Source organism: Spermophilus citellus (genome assembly GCF_964194105.1).
Source record: "Spermophilus citellus genome assembly, chromosome: 17".
Classification (NCBI taxonomy): Eukaryota; Metazoa; Chordata; class Mammalia; order Rodentia; family Sciuridae; genus Spermophilus; species Spermophilus citellus.
Window position 1 is genome coordinate 53,872,336 of NC_138199.1, and position 17,537 is coordinate 53,889,872.

At 43.7% G+C, this 17,537-nt stretch overlaps 2 protein-coding genes and 1 pseudogene across 10 annotated transcripts in view; all 3 read right to left on the reverse strand.

Moving 5' to 3' along the window:
- The window catches only part of LOC308636558 (keratin, high-sulfur matrix protein, B2B-like), a gene marked incomplete at both ends in the record, with an annotated part of 197,694 nt that overhangs the window by 109,682 nt on the left and 70,475 nt on the right, over nucleotides 1-17,537 (reverse strand). Inside the window, one exon of one of the 8 annotated variants that reach the window (XM_081272114.1) lies at nucleotides 1,841-1,848. The exons of the other annotated variants lie outside the window; for them this stretch is intronic. Within the exon in view, the coding sequence (XP_081128240.1) occupies nucleotides 1,841-1,848 (8 nt within the window). The remainder of the gene's footprint in view (nucleotides 1-1,840; nucleotides 1,849-17,537) is intronic. 8 annotated transcript variants of the gene reach the window in all.
- LOC308635490 lies at nucleotides 7,540-8,064 on the reverse strand (annotated as a pseudogene). The gene is made up of 2 exons: nucleotides 7,815-8,064; nucleotides 7,540-7,654 (listed from the first exon to the last, which is right to left on the reverse strand). The product of its transcript is annotated as an uncharacterized misc_RNA (transcript).
- Nucleotides 14,378-14,878, reverse strand: LOC308635491 (uncharacterized protein; the record flags this gene model as incomplete). The annotated part of the gene is made up of 1 exon (XM_081269920.1): nucleotides 14,378-14,878. One exon carries the CDS (start codon nucleotides 14,876-14,878, stop codon nucleotides 14,378-14,380), a length of 501 nt encoding a protein of 166 aa, XP_081126046.1.

Sequence of the window (17,537 nt, forward strand, 5' to 3'; positions counted from 1 at the left end):
AAACCTTTTCTAGCCATAATAGTGGGTACATTTTGATTGGTGTTATTTGTTAATGTCAAACCTAATTGATCTAAGACATCTCATCCCCATAAATTTACGGGAAGATGATCCAATACGTATGGCTGTATAGTTCCTTCACATCCTTCAGGATCCTTCCAATCTAATACCATTGCGCTTCTATCGGGATTAGTCGCCACTCCTAGGCCTCGAAGCGTTTGAGTGGCTTGTTGTAATGGCCAATGTTTTGGCCATTCTTGACGAGAGATGATGCTAAGGTCTGCACCTGTATCCAGTAGCCCATTAAATTCATGTCCTTGAATATTTAGTTTTAGCATGGGGCGAGAATCTAAATTTAAAGAAAGCATAGCCCAATCTACACCTGTGGAGCCTAATCCCTTGGAACCTCTTTCTACAGCATGACTGGAAAATTTATCATGTAGGCTTGGTATTATTAGTAACTGTGCTATTCTATCTCCTGGTGAAATTACTGATATACCCTTTGGAGAACTGGCTATAATTTTTATTTCACCTTCATAATCGGGATCAATTACCCCAGGACTTATCAAAAGTCCTTTTAGAGTAGAAGAGCTGCGTCCCAATAATAAGCCTACTGTTCCTTTGGGAAGAGGTCCTTTTACCCCTGTGGGAATGATTTGAACTCCCATCTCTGGAGTTAGTACTGATCTGGCAGAGGTGCAGATGTCCAACCCTGCGCTCCCTCTGGTTTGTCTGATGAGGGATCTGATGGACAATGTGTCCTGGTCACTACCCTGATGGGGTTGCTGGGTTCCTCCAGTGCTCTGTATATTTGTGGTTTGGGGCCCCGGAGCATTGGGGCCCCCTGTCCATTTTTTGGCAACAGAACCTGATGCCTTTATCCACGATATTGTGGATAAACACCTTGTCCTTGTTCGTTTTTTGATAATGGAGTACCCTCTATGGTGGTTTGAGAACGGCATTCATTAGCCCAATGTAATGGAGTACCCTCTATGGTGGTTTGAGAACGGCATTCATTAGCCCAGTGTCTCCCTCTACGGCATCGTGGGCAAATACCCGGTATTCTACTCCTTTGATACCTAGTTTTGTTAAACCCTCCTCCTATGGGGCAATTCCTTTTAAAATGTCCTGTTTGTTGACAATTGTAACATGTTCTTGGCTTGGTATATAAAGCCTGTTTTACTGCAGCTGCCATGACTTGCTCTTGTTCATTAATGTCTCTACATAATTTAATATATGTGTTTAAATCTTCCTGTTTCCATGGTCTAATGATATCTCTGCACCAACGATTCGCTTGGTCATAAGCCAGTTGTTTTATTAATGGCATTGCTTGTTCTGTATTCCCAAAAACTCTGGTAGCTGCTTGAATAAGCCTATCTACAAATTCAGCATAAGGTTCATTAGTTCCTTGTATTATCTTAGATAATTGACCTTGTAAACCTCCATGTCCTTGTAAAGTCTTCCATGCCTTAACTGCATCTACAGCAATTTGTAAATATACACCAGGATCATATGCAATTTGTTGCTGCCGATCCTCATAAGGTCCCTTTCCTAACAACATATCTAGATTTCTCTGAGAATAACCAGCTGCTGCATTTCGCCTAGCCGTCTCCTTGCAAAATTCCTCATTGGCAACCTTCCATAACAGGTATTGTCCTCCATTTAGCACAGCTTTACAAATATTAGCCCAATCTGCTGGCGTCATGTTTAAGTTGGTAATGGATTCGTCCAAGCTTACAGTGAAGGGTGCTTGAGGACCATAGGTTGTTACAGCCTCTTTTAGCTCCTTCACTGTTTTGAAATTTAAACCCTGGTAAATTCGCTGCCCTCCTACCTCAAATACAGGGCATACTTGAGATCCTGTCTCAGGATCCCAACTATCAACTGCGGGGGTTGGGAGCCTCCTAGCATATGGAGGTGGTGCTGTTGATTGGACACTTATGCCCTCTGGTGATAGAATGCTGTTAGTAGCAGTCTCCTGTAGAGGTGGTGCTGTTGGTTGGACACTTACGCTCTCTGATAGAAAGGTGTTATTAGCAGTCTCCTGTTGTAACTTTTCCCCTGATGGCTTTTTCTGCTCTAAACTTCCTTCCTCTGTCTCACTAGCTTGAAAGACCTTCTCTTTTACTTGAATCAATATGTCTTCTCCTTCCTCTACCTTTGTCTGAACTGAAGGCTTTGGACTAAGCAAACCAGATACGAACGTCCACAATGGCAATGTGCCAACTGGCAGAGTCCCTGGGTTGTTCTTTTCTATTCTTTTTAAATCTTCACCATGATGGTTCCATTGTGATATATCTAACAACTCCTCCTTAAAAAGGCATAGGCTACATTTTTGTATTGTATCAACGTATGCCCTGACTGTTCTTGATTTTACTGAGATGCCTCCTTCCTCTAACAATTTACTTAACAGTCTTTCGGTTTGTTTTTTACTAATTTCTGCTCCCGTATTTCTACTATAATACAACCCAACAAGATAACACCAAACAAAACTGAGACAGAGTGAAATAAAAATGGAACCACACAAAATCATTATATCAGCCTTTCTATCCTCCTGACATGTGCATCCGTCCTTTCTCCCTATCTGTTCCTCAGACGCAAATAGTTTTTCCTGAGATGTGAGCGGTTTTTCTTCCGTCTCACTCATCTCCAGGGACAGGCAAGTTAAAACAAAAATGAAGCAAAACAAAAGAGGAAACTTAGAATGGCTACCCATCCTCTCGCCCTGCCCTCTGGGGCGAGCAGTTTACTTACCCTCAGTCGCTCCCAGTGCGAGCCACCAAATGCCGCAGTCTGGCTGGGCACAATTCAGGAGCCACTTGTCAAAAGAAACTAACTTTATTTTTAGAACTACAAACACCAAACAAAACAGCTCCTCAGGAAAAAACACTCAGAGCCCAACTGCCACCACCGGCTTCCCACAAGCCTCTCCCCCCACACAAGCCTCACCACCTCCCACAATCCTCCTGCTCTTGATGCTGATTGGCTGGGTTGTGTGGGCGGAGCCAAAGAAGTCCCCCAATGAGCAGCTCCGTGGAGGAGCCAATCAGCTAGATGTTGCTGGGGCCGCTGTGAGCCAATCATCAGCTGGCAGTCTGAAGGGCAGGGAAACAGCCCAATGAACATCACCGCAGAGGAGCCAATCAGCTAGATGTTGCTGGGGCCGCTGTGAGCCAATCATCAGCTGGCAGTCTGAAGGGCAGGGAAACAGCCCAATGAACATCACCGCAGAGGAGCCAATCAGCTAGATGTTGCTGGGGCCACTGTGAGCCAATCATCAGCTGGCAGTCTGAAGGGCAGGGAAACAGCCCAATGAACATCACCGCAGAGGAGCCAATCAGCTAGATGTTGCTGGGGCCACTATGAACCAATCATCAGCCGGCAGCTGGAAGTTTGCTGGCAGCTGGAAGTTTGCTGGGGCCCCTTTGGCTGTGGCTCTCAACAACTCTGTGCACTCCTTGCTGAACTCTACCTGAGTTCTGGTGAAATTTAATGATTAAATACTGTCTGGATCATATTCAGAGATTACTGATGGTCTACAAGAAGTTCACTTCTTTTATGAGAAGGAGTCATAAACAGAGTGTAATGTTTTCCCTCTAAACAGTTTTCTTTTTATTTCAAATGCCACAGTACAGAATAATCCAGATAATGTAACACTGAAGAAATTTGAATGAGGTAGACACAATTGACATTTGCAAGCTCCACCTAGGAATTAGGTTATGTATGTGAGCAGTCTGGACACCTCATGCTAGTATCCGTTAGAGAATGGCATACAAAACCAAATTTGTTTTCAGGTGTCACTTATATGGTATTAATCCAAAAGAGGTTTCAAATTTATACATCCTAGGTATTGTTTCCAGAGTTACTATGTACTGTGATCACTTGAATCACAGTGTGTTAGTAAGAGCATCACAATGTGTCACATATGTAGTGATTGTGTTAAAAGCCTTTCACCAGTGTGACCAAAATACATGACAATTATACCTTAACGAGGAAAGATTCATGTTGGTTTATGATACCAGATGTTCAGTACATGTTGAGCAGACGCCGTAGCTTGGATTTTGTGGGCCCAAGATATGTAGAACACATGGCAGAAGTGCATGGTGAACGTGCCTTACTTTGCTGTGTTACTTGCAGCCAGGAAGGAAGAGATGTAAGGAGCTACAGGGAAGAGGCACCTTCTGTGCCACCCCTCTGAACCATCTCCCCCAGCCATGCTCCAGCTGCCTACAGTTATCACTCATTCATTTGAAACTAGGATGGACTCCTTTGGTTTCACCCCTGACCATCTGATTATTTCACTTGTGAACAATTCTATCTCAACACAGCAGCTTTGGGGAGACACCTTATCAGTTTATATTCAATCATAACCATGCTCTAAATGGAAACTGCTACAATAACCATGTAGATCAATAGGAAAATTAATGTACTTTTCATTCAACTTAGGTGCTTAACAATGAATATCCAGTTGCTTTCGAATATCTAAGATTGTGTATTAATCAGTATTACCATGTTTTACGTGAAGTGGTACATGTAATCAGAGCAATATTTTAAGTAATAAAAATGTCCACCTAGCATTGATTGATTATTTGTCCTGACATATCTTAATGCATTTCTTATCTAAAATTGTTGTTTCAATTTTTGAAGGACTATTTCAGTTCAGCTGACTTCTTAAGAACACTTTCTTATTGGTCCCAAAGGCAATGCCTGCAATGTCATACGCTGAGAAAGCTGAGGAAATAGGATCAAAGTGTGACGTCAGCCTGAACATGATACTGAGACTCTATATCAAAATAAAAATATATGCATACAAACTATATATATATACATATCTGGTACACAAATATATATATATATATATATACATATATATATATATATCTTGTACACTTTTTATGTATATATAGATAGATAGAGATATAGATATATAGATATGTATATGGTCATAAATAATTACCAGGCTAATATTTACATGCCCACAGCTCCACTCTAAGAAGAGGAATTTGGCATCAACATGACTCTTGCTTGTCTTTTCTTGATGTCATCTCCCTCGCTAACCCAAGGAGAATCATCGTACTGATTTTGAAAATATCTCATCATTGTTTTTCTGTGTACTTTGTCCACCTACATATATATTTCTAAACTATACACTTTAGTATACATGCTTTTGCATTTTATATGCATAGAATCACAGTATATGTCTTTTATATTTCTATTGCATGGCTCAATACTTTGCAGTAGCTGGGATGAGCAGCTGACAGGTGGCCCCACCTTTTTCTACATCCTGGATGTTCATAGTTACTGTGCCTCACATACGAATAGTGCCTCTCATACTGATGGTCAAGAGTGGCCTCCAAGAGTGACTGAATTGGGCAATGTTATGGACCTTCCAATGGAATTGGGGGAGACCAGTCCTTTCTGTGTTTTTCTAGGTGGTGACGGGGGCAGTTTGCTCTATGACAAGCTTCTTGCCTTTGCCACATTGCAACCACAGCAGACCCACAGATATAGTGCCACGTGATGGTGACTGGATATAAAGCTGCCTTTTGTAAGTGCATTGCCTCAGTTATTTCATTTTTTTAAATATAAAGGGAGTAGTAATAAAGAAGTTTATGTAATTGCCTCGCCTTTGAGAATTTCCTTCTAACCGATAGTGACACGTCCCATGACTAAACACTCAAGGTCACTCCAGGTGAACTGGGCTGCATGAAATAATCACACAGAGACAGAGAAATACCTTTTTCTTTGGGAACTGTGACGGCTCCTCTGACCTTAGGGGTCTGTGGAAAGAGAGAGAGGAACACATCCTGAACACTTTTATTGGGGAGAAGCCATCCAAATGAGGCAAGGGGTCAGGTTTCGGGGGGTTGAGTCTAGATTCCTGTTGTCTGCTGTCAGCTGATTTACTAACATCTAGGGAGGCCATGCCCATCTCATGAGCTGTGTGGGGATCATGGCAGAGCAATCAAAAGACTAGAGCGAGGCCGACGAAAATGGGGGACAACATGGGTTCAGTCCACCCTGTGTGCTCAATGCTCATCGTCCACACACACAGCCCATGTGCCTTGCCACATCTCCACATTCTCATTGCTCAAGGCTAAGGGGCACTCGGTTCCTATGTGGCAGCAACATTCAGCACTTAAGTTACAAAGACTGAGATTTTCCTTTAGGTGACAAGCCTTATTTTATAGGCTGTACTTCTTTCACTAGCTGAGATGAATTTAGCTGCAGTGTGACAGGGATGCATTAGGGAAAGAGCTGAGGACAACCTCCAGCCAAAGCCAAAAGCACTGAGGCCCATCACTCAGAGCCAGGGGTGGAGGACATCAAAGATGAGGGCTGTCCACCTGGTACTGTCCCCTGTCCCTAAGGTCCAGTAATAGAGTGATATATCCAGTGTTATCTTCAGGACCCTGTGAAGAGATTGGTAGGAAATAACCATTTGTTAAAAAGATTTCTCAGTATAATACAGGGTCAAGCTAAGATTGACCTGACAAGATAGAGGCCTTCCATGTTTGAAAGGTTGTGTTAGGACACCACACTGAGAATGGGAGGAGTCCTAGTTTTGTTTGCTTTGAAAATATCCAGATAGAAATGATGTAGGACATAGAACCTTGGGAAATGATCACAGGGAGCACTGCAGGGAATTTGGAAAGTGATTCAGGGCAGAAAGAAGGCAGCGACAATGAGCAGCACGTCACTGGGGTCATAGGAGGTCCAGTCCCACAGAGGACCTAGGGAGGACTGGAAGGACCATCCAGGCGACATTGAGCTGGAGCTTCCTTGAACCAACTCCCAGTCACTGGGTGACCTCTGCTCCTGGACCCTTAAACCCTCCTGCCCAGAGGTCGCTCTCCATTCGCACAAAGCCCTCAGGCAGGGAGGTCCAGGGGCTTGCTTTCCAACCATCTTCAGATATTAGGATGACAAATGCTCATGGAGTGGAGTAGGGTCATCTGACATGGTCTGTTACAGTTTTTAAATCTTGATAGATGTGCTCCGCCCCTCCCCCCCAAAAAATATACATATAAAGTCAGAGTAGCACAGCAACTCCAAAGGGAAAAAAGAAAGAGACACGAGGCCATTATGGGTGTTGCATATTTATTGAAGATGCAGGTCTATGTGCACATGAGACAACATGTCAGAGAGCAATACTATCCAAAGGAGTAAGATGAGAGTAGAGGGAGGCTGACATTGGTCAGAGACTGAGCAGGCAATGGGGGATGGGAGTGTCCTGTTATTGCATCCTGTGGGGGCTGAGAGATGGAGGCCATGGAGGACACTGGTTGAAGAACAGAGATGAGGTCAGATCTCAGCAGCAGGAACCACTAGAGCAGACTGGGAGCATCAGGTGGACTGGAGACAAATAGGTGGGCAGCAGCTGGAAGCCCAGCAGGTGAGGGGCAGCTCTGGGATGTGCAGCAGGGGTTCTGGCAGCTTCTGGTTCCCCAGCAGGAGGGTCTGCAGGAGCTGACATGTAGCTCCTGGGGTGGCTGAGAGCAAGGGGGCCCAGCAGCCCAGACTGTCAGCACATAGGGCACATCAACAGGAGCCACAGTAGTTGGGGGGGCAGCAGGTGGTCCTACAGCAGATGGGGCGGCAGCAGCAAGGGTGGCAGCAAGTGGAGCCACAGCAGCTGGGGCGGCAGCAGGTGGTCCTAATGCAGATGGGGTGGCAGCAGCAGGAGCCACAGCCACTGGAACCTCCACAGCCACTGGAACCACCACAGCAGGACCCACAGCAGCTGGGGTGGCAGCAGGTGGTCCTAATGCAGATGGGGCGGCAGCAACAGGAGCCACAGCCACTAGAGCCCCCACCACAGCAGGGGCTGCAGCAGCTGGAGCCACAGCAGCTGGGGCGGCAGCAGGTGGTCCTACAGCAGATGGGCTGGCAGCAGCAGGAGCCACATCCACTGGAGCCACCACAGCCACTGGAACCACCACAGCAGGGGATGCAGCAGCTGGGGCGGCAGCAGGTGGTCCTGCAGCAGGTGGTCTGGCAGCACCTGGGCTGGCAGCAGCCACAGTCCTGGCCAGAGCAACAGGAGCCACAACAGGAGTTGCACATGGTGTCAGAGACTGAAGGTTCTGGGGGTGTTTCCAGGAAGGTGGGTTTCAAAGGTTTGGAGGTCTCTCTGACCCAAGTCCCCTTTTATACCCTGCCCAGAGGCTGGTGTTGTCACATGCAACAGTCTTTTCCTGTCATTGTTTGTATTTGTAAATGGCAATTATCAAATTAGGCCTGTTTAATTTTGTTTACACCTTCAGGTTGATTGGAAAACATGATTTCCCTTCCCTGCTGTGTTAGGTGTCATTGGTTAGGTCTTCCTGAGTCATCTCTCAAGGGTCTTTTTAGCTATCCTTCCTCACAGAGAGGGTGTCATGTGACATTGTCCCTCTGTCTGGTGGGTTTCAGAGGCCGTGTGGGCAGTAAGTCATGTCTGCCCTTGGTAAAGATCAACTTCTGTGTCCCTTATTTCTTTCTGGGGACCCACAGGTAAAAAGCTGTATTTTCATCTCCTGGCTCCTTCATTATGCATCTGGTGAGCAAAGAAGGTTTGAGTGTGCAACAGAGACCCTTGGCTTGAGAGCAGGAAGGCCATCGCACACTTCCCCATTCCCCACTGAAGCATTACCTCTGCTGTGGAGCTCTTAACGGGAGACACAGACCTTTAGTGAGTGCAAACACACATATTGAACCTTGGATGATTTGATTCAGCAACATATTGCCAGCATGGTTTTTAGTGAGTCCTATGAGGAGATGTGGCTGCAGAGATAAAAGCATCACCAAGAGGTTCAGATCCTCAACACTCCACCTGCTTGGAATTGTTTCCTTCTGCTCTGGCTTCCTGTCTTTGTGGTTGGGTCAGGCCATATTGACTCATGTCTTGGGTTTCCTGAACACCCTTGTCCACCCACATATGATGCTTGAGGGAACCTGCCCCTTATGCCACTCATAACCTGCCACCTTGCTGTAACCTGGTGTCACTGAATTCAGGAGATGAACTGTTCTCTCACTTCTAATAATTGATGTCCTGTATTGGATTTTAGTGATTTGGTGTTATTTTCAAACCAACAATGTGAAATCATAAAAAGAAAACAGATATCTTCATGGGTATCAGCTGGCACATATTCCTAGTAAGGATGAAGTCAAAGTTTAAAGGGTGAAAAACTGTCATTGCTAATGGCCAGGTGACTGTTTTTCTGAAAAGTGAGCAATGCTATTACCTATCAGTTGGTCCTCTGCCAAGAAATAGGTGTGTAGAGATTAATGGGTATCTCTGTGATTTTATTCTGATGTATCTTCACTATGTCTTTATCTTTCCTTTAAAGAATAAGTCCCTGAGTAATTTCCATCATTTTAACCTGGATGGCAAGCACCTGTTTTACTGTTTCTTATTTTTAAGGCATTTGTTGGTAAAACTGGAGAATATGACATAGGTAAATAAATATACTTTCTGAGCATGGTGATATTTCACTAGATTTCATGTATAAGAAAGAGGTCAAAAAGAAGAAATAGAATTTTGGCTTATTGATTCCTATAAGAAATATTTTTGTATAAATTTAGGAATTTTGCAATACTGTTTCCACATCTAAAAAGCCAGAATATATTACCATCATGGCCCCTGAATATGATAGCCCTGACACCAGTGGTTCTCACGTTGGCCACAAATGGAATGACCTGGGGAGTGTTAAAAACTGCCAATGCCCAGCTCCTCTCCAGAACAAGTGTGATTGAAGGGTCTGGGCAACACAAGTTTTTCATGTTCCTCAGTTTATCCTGGTAGGATGCAAAGCTGAGACCCTCCTCATTAAATTTTCCCCCGTTTGTGTCAATTTCAGTTAAGTACTGAAGTCCCCCAAATCAATAAATTTTAACTGATGGCATCTAAATAACAGAATTACTGATCCTTACATTGAAACACTAAAGTTTGAGCGATGGAGACTTAAAAATTGTTTTAGATCATTCTTATGCCAAACCAACAGATTTCCCATGAATGAGCTTGGACCACTAGGGCACAAAGCACAAAGGGTAATCACTGTAGACAGCTCCCTGCACTGAACTCTACCTGTGGTCAGGGGAAATTTAGTGCACAATTAATATCTGGATCATATTCACAGATTACCTAGGGTCTATACAAACTCCATGTCTTTTATGACATGGAGTCATAAACAGAGTGTAATATCTTCCCTCTAAACAGTTTTCTTTGTCTTTTTCAAATGCCACAATATAAAATAATCCAGATAACTCAACACCACAGAAATTTGATGAGGTGTACACAATTGACATTTGCAAGCTCCACCCAGTAATTAGGTTATGTCTGTGAGCAGTCTGGACACATTACGCTAGTATATCCTTTAGAGAATGGCATGTAAAACAGATTTTCTTTTCTCGTGTCAGTTGTATGGTTAATGCACAGCAGTTTAAAATAAATACTTACTATGTATTGTGTCCATATTTGCAATGTACCATGATTCTTGAATCACATGTGTTAAAGTAATAACATCCTAATTTTGTTACTAAGCCTTTCACCAGTGTGACCAAAATACATGACAAGAATAATTTAATGGAGGAATGATTTATTTTGGCTCATGATATCAGAGGTCCAGTTCATGCTGGATGGACGCCATAGCTTGGACTTTTGGGGCCCTAGATAAGGCAGAACACCATGGCAGAAGGGCATTGTGAAGATGCCTTATTCTGCTCCATTAATCGCAGTCAGAAATCAAAGAGAGGGAAGGGGCCACAGGGAAGAGGCAACTTCCAGGACACCCTCCCAGTGACCCACCTCCTCCAGCCATACTCCAGCTGCCTATGGTTATCACTCTGTCCTTTCAAACTTGGATGGCCTCTGTAGGATATAGTCCTCACTCTCCAATGATTTCAGCTCTCTCTAAACATTGGAGCTATAGGGAGACAGCTCTTCCATTTATTTTCAACCCATAACCATGCTCTAAATGGAAACACTGACAATTCCCATGAAGATTGATAGGAATATTAAGGTGCTTTTAACTTAATTATGTTACTTTACAATGAACATTCATTTGCTTTCGAATAATTAAGAATATGTATTAAGCAACATTACCAGATTTGATATCAAATGGCACATGTAATAAGAGCAGTATAATAATGTTCACCTAGCATTGACTGGCTTTCTATTTGTCCTTGAAATATCTTTATTCATTTTTTAATTAAAAATTGTTTTATTAATTTTTGAAGGAATATTTCAGTTCAGCTTTTTTATTGGGCCCAAGGGCACATGCCCGCAATTCTAGACACTGAGAAGGCTAAGGAAAGAGCATCCAAAGTGGGAGTTCAGCCTGGACAGCTTAGTGAGACCCTCTATCAAAACAAAAGTAATAAAAGCTTGAGGTTTAGTGCAGTGGTAAAGTATCCCTGGATAATATGCCTAGTACCAGAGAAAACTGTAACAAAATGATTTAAAAAAAAAAAACCTTTTTATTTTAAAATGGAAAACACATTTATTGTGAAATGTGATATATAATATATTTATATATATGGGGTTATAAATAATTAGCAGGCAAGTATCTACATATCCAAAGCTCAAGTCCTTGGAAGAGAAAGTTGGCATTACCAAGGACTCTTGTATGTCTTTTCTGGACCCCATCTCCCTACTTCACTATTGAGAATCACTATCCTGATTTTTAAAGTAGTCTTATCGTTGCTTTTCTTCATACTTTACCCACCAACATATACATTTCTAAACTGTACGGTTTAGTTATGCACACCTTTGAATTTAAATAAAGAGAATCACACTATATCTCTTTTCTATTTCTATTCTTTGGCTCAATACCCTGGTCCAGCTGGGAATACCAGCCTGTGAGTGGCCCCGATTTTTTATACTTCCTGGTGTTCATGGTTACTGTGCCTTGAATATGGACAGTACTTCCCATGTTTGGACAAGAAGGTCTTCCAGACTCACTGAATTGGGAGACGCTGTGCACCTTGAAAAACTGAGGTTTCCTGGGAAGCCATTAGCCATTGGAAGCATGTCCTCCAAAGGGAATGTGGGGCCCCCGTCCTTTCTTTCTTTTTATTTCTACGTGGCGATGGGTGCAGTTTGCTCTAAGACAAACTTTTGCTTTTCCCACTCAGCGTATTCAGCAAATACCTATGGAAAGGGTACCCCTTGGTCATGACTGTAAGCCCCAGAATGGGGAGAAACATAAACCTGCTTTTTTGTAAATGCTTTGCCTCACTTATTTCATTCCATTAATATGAGGGGAATAATGAAGTATTTTATGCAATTGCCTCATTTTTGAGAACTTCCTTCTAACCAACAGCATATGGCAACATTCAGCACTTAAGTTACAAAGACTCAGACTTTCCTGTAGGTGACCAACCTTATTTTACAGGATCTCCTTCTGTCACTAGCTTAGACAAATTCAGCTGCAGGGTGACAGGGATGCGTCAGGGAAAGAGCTGAAAACGACCTCCATTCAATAGCCAGCAAGCCCCAAGGCCCATCACTCAGAGCCAAGGGTGAAAGCCATTAAGGATAAGAGTTGCCAATCGGGTATTCTTGCCTCAGGTCCAGTGATGTAGTGATATATCCAGTGTTATCTTAAAGGAAATTATGAAAAAAATTGGTAAGAAATAACAATTTGTCAGATGGTGAATCAGGTTGGTAAACAGTCAAACTAAGAGTTGACCCTGACAATAGAGAGAGCATCCTTATTGTTTGAGAAACTGTTGAAGATACTAACACTAAGAATGGGAGTATAGGGGTCCTAGTCTGGATGCCCTTCAAAATATACCCAGATAAAGAGGACTTAGAACTAGTCATTTGCAGCCCCACCCAGCACCCCAGCAGAGCAGCTCCACCCTCAGAGTAGCCCTGACCATGGCAAGAGGAAGCACTGTGGGGAATGTGGAAATAGATTCAGGGCAGTACAGAGGCTGAGGCGTTCCTCATAACTAAAACCCTCAGGGTCACTTCAGGTGAACTGGGGTGGCACAAAATAATCACACAAGAGACAGAGATATCTTTTTCTTTGGGTCCTGTGATGGCTCCTCCGACCTTAAGGGTCTGCAGAAAGAGAGAGCGAGAGAGCCAATGCTGAACCTTTTTATTGGGGAGAAGCCATTCAAATGAGGCAAGGGGTCAGGTTTCAGGGGGTTGAGTCTAGCTTCATGATGTCTGCTGTCAGCAGGTTCATGGACATTGAGGAAGGCCACACCCAAAGGCAGAGCAAGAGAAGGGGACACACAAAGGGCATTTCCATGGAACATTCTATTCCAAACAGGGCAAAGGGGTAGTATTACAAAGGAATAGTGAGTGTAGCTCCACCCCATGGTTGACACACCTACACCTGAAGACATGCCCTCAGCTTCCTGAACGGGGACAACACCTAAGTCACTAAGAAATGTAGTGATGGGTCAGAGCCTCTCGCTTCAGGATGGAAGGCGTGGGCCTTTCAGAGTGGCACCCCACAGAAGGCAATAGACTATGAGCAGAACAGCACTGGGGTCCTATGAGTTGTGGTCCCACAGAGGACCCATGGAGGACTGGAAGGAATCGCCCAGGAGAAATGGAGCTGTGCCCCATCTCCCGCTCTCTGGCTGAGCTCTGCTCCTGGACCCTTTAACCCTCCTGCCCAGAGCTAGCTTTCCATCCAGAGAATGTCCTCTGGCAAGTAGGTCCAGGTGCTTCCTTTCCAAACCATCATCAGTTATTAGATTGACAAATGCTCACAGAACAGAGGTGGAGCATCCCAGATAGTCTGTTATGGTTTGTAAATCTTTACAGATGACAAACAATGACAACAACAAAATGGCAGAGTAGCCCAGCAACTCTAAAGGGAAAGACAAAGAGACACGATGCCATTATGTGTGTATGCAGTAAAATGTATATTTATTGAAGATGCAGGTCTAGCTCCACATGAGACAACATGTCAGAGAGCAATACTATCCAAAGGGATAATGTGAGAGTAGAGGGAGGACACAGAAAATTCCAACTGTTCACATTGTTGAGAGAGAGAGTGGGAGGGTGCACAAGCCAGGGGAGAAGAGGCAGTACATTTGGAGGCCAGACTCTATTATATAATCAGTTGGAATTGAGATGTCCTTTGTTCCATCATATATTGGCTCATAGATGGAATCCATAGAGAATATGGGTTGAACAAGAAGAGGAGAGCTGAGGTCAGAGTGCTTAGCAGCAGGAACAGCTAGTTTGGGGAGCAGCAGGCATTCTGGAAATAGTGGGGTGGAAGCAGCTGAAGACCCAGCACGTGAGCACTGGGTTCTGTAGCAGGTGTTCTGGCAGCTTTTGGTGATGTAGTGGGAGGTCCTTCAGAAGCTGGACAAGCAGCACCTGGGGTGGCCAGCAGCACAGAGCCTATCAGCATGTTGGGCGGCATTAGCAAGACCCACAGCAGCTGGGACGGCAGCAGGTGGTCCTGCAGCAGATGGGGCGGCAGCAGCAAGTGGAGACACAGCAGCAGGGGCGACAGCAGCAGGAGCCACAGCCACTGGAACCTCCACAGTCACTGGAGCCACCACAGCAGGGGCTGCAGCAGCTGGAACCACAGCAGCTGGGGCGGCAGCAGGTGGTCCTGCAGCAGGTGGTCTGGAGGCAGGTGGGGTGGCAGCAGCAGGAACCACAGCCACTGCAGCCACAGCCACTGCATCCACCACAGCAGGAGCCACAGCAGCTGGGGCGGCAGCAGGTGGTCCTGCAGCAGATGGGGCGGCAGCAGCAGGAGCCACAGCCACTGGAGCCACTGGAGCCACAGCCACTGGAACCACCACAGCAGGGGCTGCAGCAGCTGGGGCGGCAGCAGGTGGTCCTGCAGCAGGTGGTCTGGCAGCAGCCACAGCCCTGGCCAGAGCAGCAGGAGCCACAACAGGAGCTGCACATGGTGTTAGAGACTGGAGGTTCTGAAGGTGTTCCCAAGAAGGTGGGTTTTGAAGGTTTGGAATCTCTCTGACCCCCATCTCCTTTTATACCCTGCCAAGAGATTGGTGTTGTCACATGCAACACCCTTTCTTGCTATTGTTTGTGTTAGTAAATAGGCAATTATCAAATTAAGCCCATTTATTTTTGGTTTAAATTTCAGGTAGGGTAGAAAACATGATTTCCTTTCTCTGATGTGATTTATTCATTTTTGAGTTCTTCCTCAATTATCTCTAAAGTGTCTTTCAGTTGTTCTTTCTCCAAGAGAAGTGTCACATGACATTCTGCCTCTGTGTGGTGGGCTTCAATGTCAGTGTGCATAGTTTAGCATGTCTGTCTTGGGAAAGATGCACTTTAGCATCCCATATTTCTTCCTGTGGACAGTAAAGAAAAAAGCTTGATTGTTTTCTGACACCTCATTCTTTATGGGTCTGGTGGGCAAAAAGTTTTTTTTACACCATGCATGAGAACAGGAAGACCATTAGGACCTATTTCCCATTCCATACTCTAAGTAGATATTTAATGGGATACACATAATTTTTACCTGGTGGAAACCTATGTAGTGAAAATGCACATTTTTCTTTCCTCAGGAACATATTTCCTAAAAGCAAATATATGGTCAGTTGGGGGAATTTGGCTGTAGAGATCAGTCACACCATGAGCTTCAGGGTCTGCAATTCTCCCCTTGGTGGGGAAGCGCTTCTTTGTGCTTTTGCTGTCCTGTCTTTGTGGTTTTTATAGGCCATTTTGACTCACATCTTCTGTGTCCAGGGCTCACTTGACCACCACTGAGTTTCCTCATTCCCCATATAACTCCAACGGGCTACTTCCTGTCTCCACCGAGTTGCTCTGAAGATGCTGTGTCTTCTTTTCTTTCTTCTTGACAATATTGATCAGATTTTGCCATTTAGGTTCTATTCTGTAAGGAAACAAACAGAGCAAAATAAATCAGAGTGAAGAAAGATGACAGATATCTTTGATAATGGATATCAGCTGACACATATTCACAGTGAGGGTGAATTCAAAGTTCAAAGGTTACCAAATTCCAAATGCAAAAAGCCATTGACTACTGTTCCTAAAAATGAGGAATGAGGCAAATCCATTAATTGGTCTTCTATCAGTCAAGAAACAGGAAGGAAGAGACTATCTGAGCTCTCTATGATGACATCCTTGAGTATCTTCATTATGTTTTAAGTATGATCTTTTAAAGAATATGATCCTTGCAGTATTTCCATCATGTTTGCTTGCTTAGAAGACATCTGATTTAGGTGGTTTTCTTATTTTTAAGGCATCATTTGGTAAGATGGGAGAATAGGACATATTTAAATAATTCTATGACCCGAGTATGGAGTTATTTCACTGGATTTGCTGTGCAAGAAAGAAGAAATAATAAGACAGATGAAAATCTTCTTGATTACTAGGGAGGCGATTCGATTCTACATACATTTAGGGAGTTGGATTACTAGGGAGATGTTTCTACAGAATTTAGCAGGTTTGACAGAACCGTCTCACCATAACTAAAAAGCCAGAGTATGCTACCTTCATAGAACAAAGTCTGGACAATCACTGCTTCCAAACCAGTGGTTCTCAATATTGGCTGCAACTGGAATCCTTGTGGGAAGTGTTAAAAACTGCCAGTCCCTGGCTTCTGCACAGAAGAATTTTAATTTAATTGCTCTGGGGTGGGACCTGGGCATTGCAAGTGTTTCATTTCCCACAGGTTATCCTGATATGAAGCAAAGCTGATACCCTCCTTGTTGAATATCCCTATAACATGTGTTGGCATCAATTCCAATTAAGCACAGAAGTCACCAAAATTATTAAATTTCAATTGATGCTATCTAAATAATAGAGGAAAAAATCCTGAATGGGGAACACTGAAGTTTGAACAATGTGAACTGAAGAACTGATACTCCTCTTTAGTGTTTTGGATCATTCTTGTATTCACATGGATGAGATGGACCACAAGAGCATGAAGAACCATGAGAAATCACTGTTTAGCACCTGCACGATGAAGGAGGAAACTCAAAGCAGGAGAGACACCACTGAATGTACTCCTTGGTCAATTTTACCTGGGAAATACAGTGGCTAATTAATACTTGAACCATACTCACAAATTACTTAAGGTCTATACAAACTTCACCTCTGCTATGACTTGAAGTAGTACAGGAAGTGTGAGGTTTTCCCTGTACACTGTTGTTTTCTTTGTCTTTTTCAAATGCCACAAAATAAAATAATCCAATTAAGCACCAAGGAAATTTGAATGAGTTGGACTCAAATGACATTTGCAAGATCCATCTAGGAACTGGATTATGTGAGCAGCCTGGACACATCATGGTAGTATATCCTTTAGAGAATCAGCTAACAGACCTTTGTTTTCAGGTGTCACTTGCATGATGTTAGTACATGCTCTTTTAAAAATGAAAACACCCTACCTATTGTGTCCATAGTTACAATGTACTATGATTAGTTGAATTACAGTGGGTTGGTAATAATAATATAATTATGTGATTCAGCCTTTCACTGCTGTGACCAAAATACCTGACAAAAATAACTTAAAGCAGGAAATATTTATTTTATCTCACAGTTTCAGAGGTTCATTCCATGCTGGATGGACTACACT